We start from the raw sequence: 16,786 nt of genomic DNA, 5'->3' as shown, positions 1-16,786 counted from the left end.
GATGTCAATGCTTGAACTGTCTCAAGAGGCATGGCAAGAATACTAGTAGGTAGCAGAGGAGTCGAAGGATGTGGAGGAGTCTTGATCTGTTCAACAGTAGGTGCTACCCGAATAGTAGACGCAGTCGATTGCCCCTCTATAGGATCTAGCTGATGATGTTGGGAACGACCTCTTCCCCTCCTAGCCGATCTAGTGAAAGGTGGGTGTTCGCGTCGATGAGGCATGATAATCTATAAGAGGAAGCAAAGCGAGTTTAGGCAACCTCAGGCTCTATATGCTAATGCATGTATTCTATTCAATCTAACCTAACTTAACTTGGGGCCACACTGACACTATAAATTTTTAAAATAACTTTAAAACCAAAAACTCTTATCTTTAAAACCAAAAGCTCTGATACCAATAGAATTCTTCCACCCCTCAAGGTATGGTGGCATTCAATGGCACTTATCAGATCACTTGGCAAGGGGTGCACTTCACTCCGGGGGGATCCGGAGCTGTCCCTTCCCTCCCCTTCCAAGCTCCTAAGTGGAGAGTCATACTTCGCCACAGATCATATGCGAGAGTTCTCAAGAATAGGGTTATCTTTTTCTTTGCTCTGATACCAATATAATTGTCACGATCCGAAACTCCCATCAAGCCCGTGACAATCGCCGCCACGTCCCGATAGACATTCATTATCTGAAATGTCAATCGAAACCTCGCAAGGCTTAACACCAGTTTTTCTCGCTTCCCCTATGAGTATTAGTCACTAAAATTATGTTTTGAGAGATTATAAACTATTTTCAAATCAAAATAATAGAAAAACAATTTTTTTCTCATAGGGGCATTTTGGTCATTTTTTCTCAAAAATGTCAAAATCCGTTAAAAATGTAGTATGCGAGTACAAAACACATAATTCATAATCAAAAATAAGTTTAAACATCTAAAACCTTCATTTAAAATGAAATTATGAGTATTTGGATATAATAAAAAAAATAAAAGAAATATTCAATAAAATATTCTTTTTCTTATAAAACAATATTTTTAGAGTTATACGTAAATAATTTTTTTGTAGCAACGTAAAAGCAAAATAAATTCATACATTCTGTAATACAGTAAGCCAAAGTATTTAATTTAATTTATAGTAACAAGTGGGCCCTCGAATAACTAAAAGTAAAGAAGACTGTGAACCTACAATTTGGAAGATGCAAATCCAATGGTGGTCCTCGATGAAATCAGCTATCTATAGACTATCCTGAGCCTGAAATTGGTGGAAAGGAGGGTGGTGAAATTATATAATCCCAATGAGTAAACAAATACCATGTAAAATATCTAAAGCTGAGTAAATAGAGACAGATAAAATAGTTTAACATACTGTAATTCATCACTTTTCAACTTGTTTCAACCAAATAAAATCAATTCATATAAATCGAGTAATCAACATGGCTTATGAATTTCTTAAAAGCTTTGGCTCATGCCAAAATCATTCTCATACCCAATTATTAGGGATGCCTTGATCGAGGACTATCCCAACCAAGTCCGCCAAGGCTGTTAAAATTTCGTATACACATAAACATATTTTTATTTTGAAAACATAGCCGTTCCTTGGCGTTGGCTGAGTTCACCCTCACGTGGTGGTTTGGCGTGAAGTGAACTTTAAAGTTATACCTCGGAGTTACCCTACTCGCCTCTCCAACCGAGGTAAAATATAACGGGATTCTGTGCCCCTCTAAGAGGCTGGTCCACAAAAAACCCTACCACTGCAGCAAGCTAAACCCACCATACAATAAAATTCAACAACATGACATGGCAATTATTTTATTTTATTTTACGGCCTTTCAAGGCAAATCAACAATTTATACATTTTCAACACATTTATCAAATCAACCATTCATGCCAATATTGCCATAAGCCAATCAATTAGAATCATGAATTTACAACACACAAAAACAGTCTCCAATTACTCTATTTCAAACCATCATTCAATTTTAAAACCATTTTATGAAATCATTTCATTAAATCACATTTTGTTTATAAAATCGAAAAATTACTCATTTAATTCATTTTTCATAAAATTCACAAAATCGGATAAAACATACTTTAGATAATTAAGACAATAGTAAGGTTACTCACTATTTCGAGAGTCGAATTCCAAGTACTCCGATTCTTGATCCTCGGGTACTATCTCTTTACTTTTGCCAAAATGCTCACCACCTAGACATAATGCACAATAAGCCATTTACTACATTTTGCTAAATTGTTATAAAACCAATTCAGGCTTTATACTAATGTATGAAATGGGATGCAAATTGTTCGGATTATTATCTAAACACGGTGTTCTACACAAATTCAATTGTGTACCTAAATTAAACGATATTGGCCTAATTCGATCTATCACTCGATTAATTGGCCAATACGTCCAATTCAACTCCAAATAATTTCATTTTTCTCCCAATACTCCAAATCATCAAACACAAATTAAATAACTTGAAATATGGTAAAATCATCCTCACATTTTCTCTTGGAAAATTCGGCCATGGTGGGTGCATCAACACTATAATTTTTCCTACTTGATTCTCACACCATAAATCACTAATTCCTAACCAAATCACTTGAAATAAAATCAAAATCATCCTCAATATTCCACATGGAGAATTCGGCCAATGATGGGTGATGGGAGAACATGAATTTTTCTTACTTGATTTTCATGCTACACATCACCAATCAATTAAAAACACTAAAACACATTGAAATCTAACAAATCAAGCATCAAAACCTCTCTCCTAGGGTTTGATCAACACACTATCTTTCATGATATCTTGTGATTCAACCATGGAAAATGCAAAATAATGCATGGGAAAGGTAGATCACAAGTCAAAATCAAGAAATTTTACCTTTGATTGCTTGATTACTTGAAATCCACCAATTTTCTCTTGAATTTTCACCCTAGGGTTCTTGTTCTTCCTTTTTCTTCCTTTGTTCTTGCTTTGGCCTACCATATGAAGAGAAATACGCAGATTTTGTGCTAATTTATAAGGAAAATAATAAATGGATGAGATTTTGACACGTCACCATTCCATTGGTCCATGTGTCATACTTAGCCATTAAGCAATCTCTCTCCACCACTTAAATTTCCTCAATTATTCATGATAATATTGGGTAAAATCCATGTGCTGAACAAGTGTTGGGTGGTGTAAAATTACAATTTTGCAACTAAGGTGGCAAAATGACTATTTTACCTCTATGCTCGAAAAAATGTCGGAATTAAAATTTTTCACTTGTCAAACTCAAATTATGTTCTAAATAGTCAATCTTGATCAAAAACTTCTTCCAACATTCCAATTTTAACCTTGGGTGGCAAAATGACCATTTTGCCCCTAGGTCATGAAAATTTTAATTTGACTCCAAATCGGTCCTCGAATTTCGAATCACCATTTTAAGTCATTTTGGGGTTTTAAAATTCTTAATTTCATCTTAAAATCTCTATTTGGTCTAGTTTGAGGCTTAATTCAACTTAATTGTACCATTTGGTACATTACCGTCCTTTAACGATTTTCGAGGCACCCAAGTAAGCAAACATGCATTCTTATGTAAGAATGGCATAATAAACATATTGTAGAGTCGGGCTTGACAGAGGGAGCCTAAACAAAAACAAGCTAAAGCTAAGGGGGAGTCTGAACCACAACAAGCTGAAACTGAGGATGAGTTTCCAAATTCAAATGATGAACATGAGATCACTATGGCACAAATCCATGCTGACCTTGACAGAGCAACCCTTTATGACTTACATCTTTATAATGATCCAAAACTCGACCTAATATATCTACCAGCTACTCCCAAACATTTAGTTTTCACCCCACCAGCCTTACCCAAGACTTAGCTCCTTTTTTTTAATGATGACAAAAGGGGGAGACAAAAGAAAAATTTTGACTATGTTATGCCTTGTTTTGCTTATGACTATGCGTTTTTTTGCTTATGTCTATGTGGTTACTGTTTGTAGCTATTGTGGTTATGTTGGTAGTTGTGTGGACTGATTGAAAGCTTATGAATATCTAATGTAGTTTATAACTTTGTGGTACTGCTTATGTTTGTGGTGTTACTCAATTGAAGATTCTACCTATCCATAATTGTAAATATTTCTTAAAAGCGGGAGGACAACTTAAAAGATAAGGAGAAACTCTTGCAATTTTTTTAATTTCAGATGCACTTACTAAGGCGGAGCAATTCCCAATTTGTATAAAAATTTCAAATTGTTCATACTTAACATAATGAAGACATTACACTCCTAAATATAAAAGTGTTTTGTTATCATAAAAAAGGAGGAGATTTTTTACTCCATATATTTTTTATGATAACAAAACATTCCTCATTCCTTAAAGTCTAACTATGTTACTTGAGTGTGTCAGGGTAAAATTGATATATTATTGTTTATCTCACATCCTAATTTCCCCATGATAAGTTCCAAGTCCAAAGAAAGTGACCCAAGCAAGATAGAAGAAACTTTATGAAAATTAATCGATTAACACTTTAGTTTGATCAATCAAACAAGTCAAAAAGAAAGACTTAAAGCTTCACAAAAAGATTTTAATCGATTAACTTATGGTTTAATTAATTAAAGTAACACTAGAAGAGACCTTGAGATAGATAAAAAGGTTTTAATCGATTAATATAGGATTTTAATTGATTAAAACAACACTGGAATGCACACTAAGACAAACAAAGAGATTTTAATCGATTAACACAATGTTTAATTGATTAAAACGATACTGGAACAGATGTAGCAATAGAATTAATCGATTAACCATAAGGTTTAATCGATTGAAATTCAAACAGAAAGTACTTTAGCGCCAAAACTGAATATTCAATTTAAGTTGACCAAGATGATTTTAATCAGTTAAAAATCAGATTAATTGATTAAAGAGGAAACAGAGAGCTATTAATCGGTTAAAGACAAGTTTGATCGATGAACCTAAAGTGATGGAGATAGACGAATGGTTTTAATCAATTAAGGCCAACTTTAATCGATTAAACTTAAGCACAAAAAGATAGACGAAAAGATTTTTATTGATAAAAATCCATTTTAATCAATTAAAAAAGGCCAACTAATTTGAATTCAAAAATCGCTACAAGACAAAATAACGGCCAAATTCTTCCTAAACTGTCTCCAATGGCCAATTTCACTCTCCAAGTATAAAAAGGGGTTCAAACAGTCATAAATGCATGAGAGATCCATCCAAGAGCAAGATTAAGCCTAGAAGAGTCAAAAAGTTCTCTTTTCAAGTCTATTTCACTCCTATCCTTCGTAAAAGTGTTTGACCTTAAACTTATACATCTTATATCAACTAGGTGATCAATTGTATTTCATCTTTTCTCTATCTCTTGTTAACTTAAAGTGTACGAGGCACTCTAAGGGGTAGACTAAGCTTAGGAAAGCTTAGGGATTCTTGTAAGCATTTAGAGCTTAGGTTAGAAACTCACCTTCTAAAAGCTTGGTGGAAGCTATTAATTCCACTAGTTTAATGAAGTTGGGTAGAAAATCCTTGATTGGAAATATCTAGGTAGTGGATGTAAGTAAAGGGGACAAAACCACTATAAATATTATGTTTTGTCCACTTCTCTTAACTTTCTCTTTACTTGATGCTCTTTAACCTCAACAAGTTTTCAAACTTTCCGTTCCAAATCATTCAAAAGTTTTTTAAACTCAAGAGCTGCCTTCAAAATATTTTTAAGTGCTATTCACCCCCTCCCTTTTTAACACTCTATTGGGACCAACAGAGTCAAGCATGAAGATTACCCACACTCCATGAAGCCAATCACAATCGAATTTGAATCTTAGGGAATTCAAGTCAATCCTTTTTGTAGGGATTGGATCAAGATCTATATGGTGGTTTCGACATGACAAACCTTAAGTGAAAGATCCATCATACCATATATTTCATACTATATGTGCTATTAGTCAACCAATAGAAAAGAGTGACTAAATAAATCCATGCTTCATCATTGTGTGAGCCCTAAGGACTTACATAGTCCAATCCAATACCTTTTAAGACTTGGATCTATGATATGAAGTTGAGATTTGGTAGTGCTACTTTAGCGTTATCTCCAAAGGTCAAGAATGATTTGATTTAACGGAGCATAACTAAGAAAGCAATCAGATCTTAATAGATTGGCATGAGTATCCAAGAAAGAGTCATTAAACATCTCATCACATACATGGTTTATAACTCATTGACCGAGCGGTTATAAAACATTAGTTGTTAGATACAATTATGAGTTTAGATGCATAAAGTGATTCTGAATAACTCTTATGTGTAAAAGGGATCAAAGATGCAAAGTCTTTTGTGATTAAAATGATTTAAGATATGACAAGAACTTGAGTAGTGTTATTTTAGTAAAATGATAACTTAATATCTCACTACTCACGATACCTTTTTCTCATTAGTCACATATTCCATTTTCTCTGTATAATAGTAAATGGATAACAAGTTAAATTGAAAGTTGTATACATTGATATTAATGTGTGCAAGTAGGAAGTGTTGTATTTAGATGTGATGCATCCACATGGCATGCAATTGTATTAATTATTTGTGAATGATTAACTAATATTTAATTAATTAATGTTAGATATTATTCTGATACTTCGTAATTAAATAATTAGACAAAACATTTATCAGATAATTAAGATAGAATATAAATATAAATTTAATTTATTTAAATTTAAATAAAAATTATTTATGTAATAATCCATTATGGATATATAGAGATATTGTATCTCTCGATTCCAATAAAATTAAGATATTAGCTCTATATAATACACAAACAGATTAAAATTTTCTAAATAAGAAAGAACGTCAATTTTTCAGTGAGTGAGAAAAACAAAAACACTCATTTCGACATTCTTGAGGCACCATCGTCTAAAGATTTTGGAACGTGTAATTAAACATGGAAGACTCTGATGGCCAGTCCATAATGACGAGAACAAAGAAATCGTTGTGTAACTATTGTATGCATGTTTGGAACATGAAAAAGGTTTCGTAAAACAAGCTTTTCGATCAGAAAGGGAGAAGAAAGTTCATTCAAAAAGATAAGCCCACCTCCCAACACAACTATAAAACAAGTACCTATAGATACAACAAAGTGACCAAGTTGCACCACAGTTGCATCCTTGAAGATGTCAAAAGTCGAAGAAGAGCAATTTACCCACATGAAACCATAGCATTGCTCCAGGAGAACACGATTAAGATTTGATCAAAGGACAGTCAATCTTGAGAGTAACTTCAAACAATGGAATATATCTACTTCTCACTCCCGTGGTCGAGCCAACCAGAGAGAACTGAGAGCTCGAAGCCTAGAAAAATAGTCATTTATTGCAAGAAGGGCACGAGCTGATTGCCTAGTGGTCAAGATACGGTGCATTTGTTGCAGTGTTTGCTGTCGCAGATTATCAGCCTAGTATGTACCCAAAAAAAAAAGATTATCAGCCTGGTGACCAACCTAGAAAAAGTACTTGATTTGAAACCTAATACACAGTTATACAAAAGAAAATTGCATTTACACACTTAAAAAGGGAAATGACATTATCGTGCTCACAAATATTGCAATGGTCAATTTTTACATGCTGTAAAATGAGGAAGTATCACAATTTTCTTCTTCAATCATGAGAACAGACATCTTCTATCTAGAACCACAGAAGATTATATGCAAGTATTATTCAAATTAACTTGCTTTTTATTCTGAGTACAATTGAAACCATTCACATCAAATTTTAACATTTTATAAACAAACACCTTAATTATGTTAAGACGGGATATCCACACAAGAAAACTGTTACCCCACTGTTTGAAAAGAGGACAAAGAAAAGGTTCAAATTGGTCAGGTCGGAGATCACCCTTCTTCTTCTTCTTCTTCTCTCTCTCCCTCCCTCCAACAATCAGATCACATAACATATAGAAAAACAAATTGGAAACAATGTCATATTGCACCCAAAAGGAAAGTACCTGACGAACAAACCCCTCAAGGGTCCCTAGCTTTCCCATGGCCATGGCCATTTGACCCATATAGTTTGCCACATTCCCCGATGATCCCGAGGGACCAGGCGAGCCATTGGTCAACGTCTCAGCCAAAGATTGTTGCAATGCTTCCATCCCTTGTGACAAAGCATCTTCAGCCTGTTGGGATGATTGCTGCAAGTTGTGGATACCCATAAACTGTTGCTCAGTTAGAGGCTCCAATTGATTCGCAAGAAGCTGCATAAAAATCAATTAAGATTAAAAATGATCAATAAACTAACATGGGAAGAAAAAATCTATGCATCAGAATTTATCTTAGAGTAAAAGAGGGGAAAACAACACAATTTTACATTAATCATTAAAAATCAAGAACTCTGAGACTTTGTTACATGGACTCAGGATCATCAAATACAGGTGTATGTTTCTTACACAGGTATGACATGTTTTTGGCAATGTTTTATATTAATTTGGAGGATCTAAGCACCATCCCAGGTAAACTTAAAGTGTAAAATGTGGATATGTTGGGATAAAGTAAACAACGGATGTAACATAGCTTAAAGATCAACAAAATGGGTAAAGCCAGTTTAGTTCATCACATATTTTCGTATAAAACAGCTAGAATTGAGTAAAGGAAACCATAGTTATCAGAATCAGACTAGACAATTGATTCAAGGCTTCACATCACCGGGTCAATGGTTCAACAATCAAATCATTTGAGTCAATTGTTGGTAAGTTAATAAAATATTTTAAATATTATTATTAAAAAAAATTACAGCTTATGTAAAAGATAATAAAATATTTTGAACAATTTTACAAATAACAACTTAAGAGATAAGAAATAGGAATTCATATCATTAGAAAAATTACAAAAAGCTAAGCTTACAAAAATTGTTTTTACTTTTACCTTTCATCTTTTCTTTAAAAAAAAAGGGAAAAAGTTAATATGAAAAAGTTAACTTAGTTTGATTTAAAAGTCATTTTGACAAGTCCATATCCCACCCATTCTGGTAAAAAAAAACCTCTAATTGGTCATTGATGTATCAAAAACCAGTTCAATGCTGGTTTTTCCATGTCAATAGCATAAACAGTCCAATTGAAGAACCAAACTGCATCAAGGGCAAGGTCAATCAATCTGCGTCTACTAATAAGAATACTACCCAAAGATGATGGTTATGCTGCAAAATATACAATCAACCCATAATACAGTCAGGCAGAAAACAAACTTCAGAATTTTTTTTTATTGTTTCATCTTAAATGACGATATATTGTTGAAACATAAAACTAAGTTTCAAACACATCAAATAATCAAACTGGGCAAAAGGCAGCACAAGCTCTATTGAACAGCATTCAACAGAAACAGCGCACTGTTATTGCATTATGAGCATCATATCGTAATGCTTCGATTAGAAAATCTAAAGCAAACACCCCAGCATCCCAAGAAACCTGGTTGCCATCACATACATCCAGCTCAGTGGCACAACAAATTTGTCTCCAGTCCTCCAAATTTTCTCAGGTGACCACATATTTTGAAGCTAAACTACCCACTGAATGTGACAATGCAAAAAGAAGAGCTTAACCTAACTGTCCTTTTTTCTGAGTTGGGACCACATTTCTTATGAAAATACTAGATTAAAATCAAAATTAAAGTTCCAGTTGCTTGTTACCTTTGCTAATTGTCTTCTACTTCCAGAAGCAAAAGGTAAAAATGTTTTGGATACAAAAATAACATTTTTGAAATATTAAAATTTAGATATTTAACTTTTATGAACAGTAAAACGCATTACTTTACTTTTATGGGAGAACTATGTGTGAATTGATTTTTCATCTTAAACATTTTTTATTTTTAATCAAATATAAAAGATTCAACTTTTACAATTTCCTTTTGTTTTAGGGTGACCCTACTTCAATGCATGCTTTCGGTGGCTCCCACCTGCCAAGCAACAAGAATTCACATTTGACCAAAACATACATGAAAAAAGGATCACCCATTGCCTAATAACAAGTTTTTAGGAAGCAAAATGCATATAACAAAAAGTAAAAGCAAGCAGCAAAGCCCCAAATATTTTCTTCAGTAAATGTTCAAATTCAAAACCCAGCAAATTAGTAATAAATCTAACTCCAAAAAAGTTACGATGTGTAAATTCTGGGGGACCACTTTCTGAGGCACCCAAATATTGAAACCTTGCATGCACCATGACAGCAGTTCCTCTGTAGAAGAAGACTGGAGCTCACCTTAAGAAGCTCAGATGAACGGAAGCCACCAATCCACAGAAAACACCGCTCCGCTGGTGTTTTCCACATTCCTGATAAGACATGGAAAACATCAGCTTTTGCTGCAATGCCTTTCAACCTGAAAATGTCATCAAAATGTGCTGTGACATTGTCAACAATAGTGCGAAGTTCGGTGTCACCAGCATGTGAATTGACTGCAGCCCTTAACTCATTTATCTGCCTATTGTGCTCCTCCAGCCACCGTGCATACTCAACATCAAATGCCAGGGCACCTGTACCAGCAGTCCATAAAAACAATATCTTAGCATGGTAGATGCATTGGTAGATAGTAAGATCAAAATCAGACACTAAAAAATGAAAAGATTAAAAGCGCTTCCTTTTAATTTTAGTTCTTTGTCTCAAAGAAAAAAAGGGAAGAGAACGGAAAAACCATAAAAACATAATTCACTATCACATAGCAACAACAGAAACAGTAAGGTCAATAAAGTTCACACATATGGAAGCCAAATTATAAAAAGAAGAAAACAACAATCACTTCACATCCAGGCCAAGCCAAACGATGGCACCAAATTTTATTGTAGATAAAAACTCAGCAATAAAAAACATCTATCCAATAATATTAGACCTTAAATACCATGAAGACCAAAGCAAGAAACAGATAAACTATTTCTACAACAGACACCCAAGCTAGAACAGCATTTGAAACTCTTTTAAAGTAATGAACTCTGTCCCTTTAATTTAATACCCTAACATGGTACTCAACGCCTGACACAAGCAGAAACAGTATCTTCTGTACCTTGTTTTTCATTTTTCAGTAATCACGCATATCCACACATGCATAGCTACTGTAATGTAACATTTCCAACAAACTAACAACACAATAAACTTGAATTCCAAGCCCCTAGCAACAAATCAGCAAAACTGATTCTCAAATTCCAACTATGAAATTCACCAATAGGAAAGGCTAATAAAGCTTAGATACCATTTCCACTCATTGAATGGGATTGATCTCCTGAGCTTGAAATAAATATGCCCTGCAGTAAAAGAAGTGGGAAAAAAAAAAAGAAAAAAGTTATGTAAGGCATAATGGACTGTATTATCAGCCTGAACATCAAAAAATGTAAAAGATACATCACAATATTGATGGGGTTAAAACAAAGGAAACCTGCTGACGAGCTCTCTGCAGCTCCTGCTCAAGTTGAGTCAATTTCAGTCGGCTACTCTCAAGCTGCTGCACATATGCCTAGATTTTGAAAGCAGAAAATGGTTATCAATTAAGGAATACGCTAATAAATTCTGCAAACTGAGCTTTAATTATTGGAAAAAAAAACATAAACTGATTGTAATTTTGCACTTTCCTCCTATGTTACTCGGACTAGGGCTTGTGACTCAGATTGGGTATGTCTCTGACATGGACACATTTAATTTTATTTTTTTTCTTTAAGTGTTTCCTTTTATTTGGAGGGTCAGACCTCCATATCCATGTCCCTCAAATATGAGTCAGACAAGGATACCTTAAGGAAAATGAAGAGTCAGAGCAACATAGTTTCCTCATATTTCCAACAAAAAAAATTCCCTGAGGAAATTACTTCCATTCATCTGGACACCAAAATTTTTTTTCAATTTCTATAATGTTTGAGAGGGGCAACCAATAGAAGTTAGAGGTGTGACATAAGCGTGTACTTGTTACACAACTTTACAATGGATTTTATAAATTACCACTAAACGTAACTTATAATAAGACACAAAGAAACTGGACATTGCTAGATAATTGCCGCTAGAATATCATAAAAGCTTCAGTATAAAAAAATGGTAAAATTGATAAGATTAAACCAAGTAATGAATGAGATACCTTTTTCCTTAACCGGCTTTTTCTTGCAGCCTCACGATTTTGAGCAAGCCTACGCAATGTCTGCAAAGTAGACATTGAGAAGGAGAAATAATAAGTTCAACATGATAGTATATGGATAAACTGCTTTAACAATCAAATATTCTGGTTCTTCCAATTAAAAAAACTCTGACCTTCTGATCTGTTTTATCTTTTGATCTGTCACTAGAATCAGAGGCCACAATAGCATTTGTTTGACCTCTTTCAAACTGCACAAGAGGTTGGTGCATTCACAATGACTATTAGCCAGCAGGCAAATTCTCCAGCACTCTGTGTGTGTGTGTGTGTGTGTGTGTGTGTTTTCATGAGTGTGCTACACATGCAATTTTTCTTTTCTTCTTTATTTCTCAATGACGTAAGAAGTAACTTCTGAAATCCATAAGTTTAAATGAAAATTAAAACCAAAAGAAGCAAAGGTGTATCACTAATGCATCTTAAACATAGAATTTTATACATGAAATCAAAGTTAAGAGGCATCACCCTTTGATTCTTCTCATCAGTGTCATCTGTTGAAGTATCAGTCCTAGGACTGGCATCTGCCATATTGGAATTCTCCCAATTCTCCCGACCAGCTGATAAAGATACAAGATTTGGTGGGGTATCCTTTTTAAGCGTTAATGTTTGTGAGCCCACAATGGCAGCAGAGAGATTGTTGTCTGCAGATGCAAGCGTCTTCATCCCCCCACCCAAACACACACACGCACAGAGAACTCTAAGTAACTAAATTTATGTTAAAAGTTTGAAGCACAAACACAACGTTTTATAGGAGATAAATGCCCACCTTATTTATAGCACCAAATTCAGCATCTGCTACTGCTTGGGGTACTTGACTTTATTTGATTAAATAGAGGATCTAAAGACAAGAACATTGCCAATCAATAATAAACATCAAAATATGGTCCCTTAGGAAAGGAAGAAGAAAGAAAACACTAAATCCGCAATTAACTTCAATTTCATAACAAGAAAAGTAAACATTGCAATATGATGGCAACTTTGATGAAAGGAATAGCAAAGCCACACTGCCACAGGAGAAATCTTGAAAACGTTTGGTTTATGAATTGCTTTCCCTCACCTTACCCTCAATTTTATGCCTTTTGGCAATCACATTTATAGAAAGCTACATCCTTGAGTTGAAATAATAAAACAGAAGATAAAAGAAAAGAAAATGATTTTTTTCAGATATTGTGTGCAAAAAGTTGCTGAGAACTTGGTCTGGTACTAATTACAGCCTACAACCTCATCCAATAAGGAGTGAAGAACTGGGAGCTAATCATTAAGCAACCCATATTACTCATAATAGATGGTAAGTTGCAAGAGACAGTGCATTCATGCTACAAAATAAAGAAATAAAACAAGATACACAACATATTCTAGTCATAAGTTTAGCGGGAAAGTAGTAAGAATGCATAATGTAATTCAGTTTCCATGAAATGAAAAATGAAATTCTTGCATATGTCCGTTAGTACAAATTTGAAGACCATCACTACATATTTCTGCCATCTATGCAAAATCCAAGAGATTGCACAAGGGTTCCTAAGTCTGGTATTCAAGAAGAATGAATGGTGTTTGCCTCTGCCACTGAAAAAAGTCATCAAAACCACATGTTCTAAAGTGAAGCAATATAATCCAATAAGTAAAAGATCAAGTCCATATTCCCAAGCCAAGAAGAAAAAGCTAAATAGGAATATTCCATGATGTGTAACATAGCACAAAAAAAAAAAAACATCTACATTCTTAAACAGCCTCTATTTATCATAATGAGGCCAACCACACATTTTCACAATCATATCAATACAAAATGTTCAGCATCCCAGTTTTGGGATCATATTTTGATCAACCTCTTATCAAGACCAGTTAGCATGTTTTGGTCAAACTCTAACTCAAAAAAAAGAGAAATTCTCACACTCCGAAATAGTACTGATTTTTGAAACTTGCCATAAGTGGAATACTATCAGGAAACAGAAGTTAATAAACCAAAAACCAGTGTAGAACAGAAGTCAACCGGCATAATGATAAAAAAGGATTCTACATGCTTTCAGCTTAATATGGGTGCTTACAAGTGCTAACTTGAAGAGGCATCCACAGATAGGCAATTATCAAATATAACCATACAACCAAACTACCTACAGATGGAAAAAACAATGGCTCTTTATCACATAACGCAAACCTTTCAGTCAATATAATACCATTGTCTCCCCTTAGACACAAATGACAAATCAACAACAAGAAGACAACAAAACAATATATCAACTCCCTGACTCGACCCCTTAGGAACATTAATGGCCAATAATTATAACAAACATAAAAGCCTTGAATTTTCCTCCTCCCATCAAAAACTTTCACCTCAAACAATCAACCAATTCTACCTTACAACAAATCAATACAAAGAAAAGAGAGGATTTTCTAAACAACCGAAGACATGAAGAGTTCACCAGTATAAAGCTCATATGGAAGATGAAAGACATCAATGAATTAGTACAAAACAGTTAACAGAAAACTCATAAACAATAAAAAATCAAAACAAATTTAAAACTCAGAACAAAGCCAATTTAGAATAAGTGTAAAAATACCTGGGATTGGAAGTGGGTACTGAAGGAACGTAGCTCGGCATCGCTGTTACAGCTTTCTTGTCATTTTCTATACCAATATTCACCGTTCTACTGCCCATCAATCATCACCCGCCACCTCCTCTTTTTTATCCTTTTACAATAATCCCCACTTCTACCACTTCAATTTCTTCCACTGAGTCAACCAAATACACCCAATAACTCAGAGAAAGTCACCCAAAAGAAATTCCTAAGCTATATTATAATCAAAATTCTCAAACTAAAAACAAGAAGCATTCCACTAGCTTCACCTACTATTCCGTACAATTTTGCAACAACAGATTGAAAACAACCCAGAGAGATACAAGAAATAAAAAAGCCAAAACTCAAATTTAAATAGAAACTAAATAGCAAAATAATTGAGTTTCAACCATAAAAAGGGAATAAAAACCAAATCACTGAACTGAGCTAACCTGGCTTTTTCTTTAAAGTTGAAAATCAAAGCACGAACGATTGCATACAGCTCGAACTAAGAAGAAGCAGCTAGCTCAGCAGGAAAAAAAGAAGTGTAAATTTTGAGGAACTAAGCAAGGAAAGAAAAGAAACGGAGAAGGGCCAAAGAAAAGGAGGGCTTATGTGAACGAGGAAGATAAAATAAAATAAAATATTAATAAAGAATTATTCTATTTTTGACTTTTAAATTGTACATGTATGAGTTGGTCTATACATGTAGTGTACAGCACACAATTAATATAATAAAAATAAATTCAATCAAGGACAGAAAAAAATAGAGAAAAATCGTTTCATTTTGAGTATCTTCTCTTAACCAGTATTTTTTGATAATTCATCTAAAATCTTAAATACTATTAATAAATTTTATTAAAGGACTAAAATGCCCGTAACACTTTTCTGTAATTTGAGTGCCATCACCCAACGCTGCTGTACTTGTGGGTTTTCAATCCATCTTGGCTTCTCTCAAAATGCCGAACAAGTTCCAATTCCCCAATCCCTACCCAACCTAAGCTAGGGTTTTTGATTCAAGCTCATCTCCAAAATCCATAAACAAATAAAACAATAACTTGACTGGGTTCCTCATCAAATCGAAGTTTTTTTTTCCAATTTTTTCATTTATTGTACGAAGATTGGGTTTAACTTAAATTTCTCTAGCATGCTATCAGTTAAATTTGAGAGAAAACGGTCATAAATCTCTTTCTAAGAGGCTGGGGATCCCCACTGTCATTGGAGCAAAAATTCAGACTCTCTGGTAAAAAGGCCAAGAGCACCTCAGGCTCAGGGATCCTTGTTTTTCGCAGCACTGGAGAACACCATTGTTTTTCTCCTTTTGAGCAACAATTTGCTTAGTGATTCTTTGTATGTATCGTTGTAGCTGAGATTTTGTTTGTTTGTCTATGTTTCTGTCTTTAGCAATGCATACCAATAATAATTACAAGCAAGCGGTGTTTTTTGCTTCAATTCTTCTTTTTTTTTGAGTTCACTTTCATTAATTCTCTTTTAGGCTTTGTTTGTTTGTTTTTTTTTTTCCCATTTTAATTGATGACTTTGTTGAGCATATGTGCAGAATTTCTAGATCCAATAAAAATTCAAATGTTTTCTGCAGCTGTGATGATTCAAATTCGCAGTCGCGTGCTTACCAGGACTCTTTGACTGGATCACGAGCATTTCTTGGGTTGAAGAGAAAACTGCCTGATTGTCACCACCACAAAATGAGACCTCAGATCCACTCTTCTCAAACTCTCCTGGCACATTGGTTTTATGGGTTAATTTCCTAATTTGCTTTGTCATCTGTGCTGTCCATGCATGTTATATTCCTCCTTCTTGTAATCCAGAAATAAATAAAAGAATTATACTACTACATTTGCCTTTTGTCAAATCCGCAAGCTGCGATGTTTGGGTCCCAAACCCATAGCTACTTTTTTGGTCCCATGCCTACGATGGTCGCGTCGTCGCCTAAGGTGGGGTTTTACTGGGTTTTTGTTCTCATTGGTTCTTTGTTTCCTTCTTGCTTGCTCTATTGTTTCCTTCTCAGATCTTGGGAAGAAACCTGAGATGATGATGATGATTGTAGCAAAAAAACTAACTGCGCGACAAAATTGTCTAAAAGATTACAGGAT

The 16,786-nt window shown here is 34.3% G+C and overlaps 1 protein-coding gene and 1 long non-coding RNA gene across 4 annotated transcripts; one reads left to right on the top strand and one right to left on the bottom strand.

The window, feature by feature from the left end:
- Nucleotides 1–6,949: 6,949 nt before the first annotated feature.
- Nucleotides 6,950–14,839, bottom strand: LOC18598520 (transcription factor HBP-1b(c38)-like). Of its 3 annotated transcripts, XM_088806166.1 has the most exons (11): nt 14,679–14,839; nt 12,890–12,961; nt 12,589–12,820; nt 12,243–12,317; nt 12,073–12,132; nt 11,386–11,463; nt 11,203–11,254; nt 10,400–10,492; nt 10,221–10,291; nt 7,977–8,225; nt 6,950–7,428 (listed from the first exon to the last, which is right to left on the bottom strand). In XM_088806166.1, the coding sequence occupies exons 3-11, from the start codon at nt 12,784–12,786 to the stop codon at nt 7,282–7,284; spliced, it is 1,023 nt and encodes a 340-aa protein (XP_088662292.1). In that variant the 5' UTR covers nt 12,787–12,820; nt 12,890–12,961; nt 14,679–14,839; the 3' UTR covers nt 6,950–7,281. The 3 variants fall into 3 exon arrangements, with proteins under 3 accessions (XP_088662292.1, XP_017977404.1, XP_017977405.1); XM_018121915.2 differs by having other exon boundaries at nt 10,221–10,492; XM_018121916.2 differs by lacking the exon at nt 12,243–12,317 and having other exon boundaries at nt 10,221–10,492.
- Nucleotides 14,840–15,562: 723 nt separating this feature from the next.
- On the top strand, nt 15,563–16,527 carry LOC18598519 (uncharacterized). The gene is made up of 2 exons (XR_001927851.2): nt 15,563–16,025; nt 16,273–16,527. It is a non-coding gene; the product is annotated as an uncharacterized LOC18598519 (long non-coding RNA).
- Nucleotides 16,528–16,786: the final 259 nt, after the last annotated feature.

This window comes from Theobroma cacao, chromosome 5 (genome assembly GCF_053813885.1).
Source record: "Theobroma cacao isolate CCN51 chromosome 5, ASM5381388v1, whole genome shotgun sequence".
In the NCBI taxonomy this organism is placed as follows: domain Eukaryota; kingdom Viridiplantae; phylum Streptophyta; class Magnoliopsida; order Malvales; family Malvaceae; genus Theobroma; species Theobroma cacao.
This window is presented reverse-complemented; position numbering and strand designations above follow the sequence as displayed.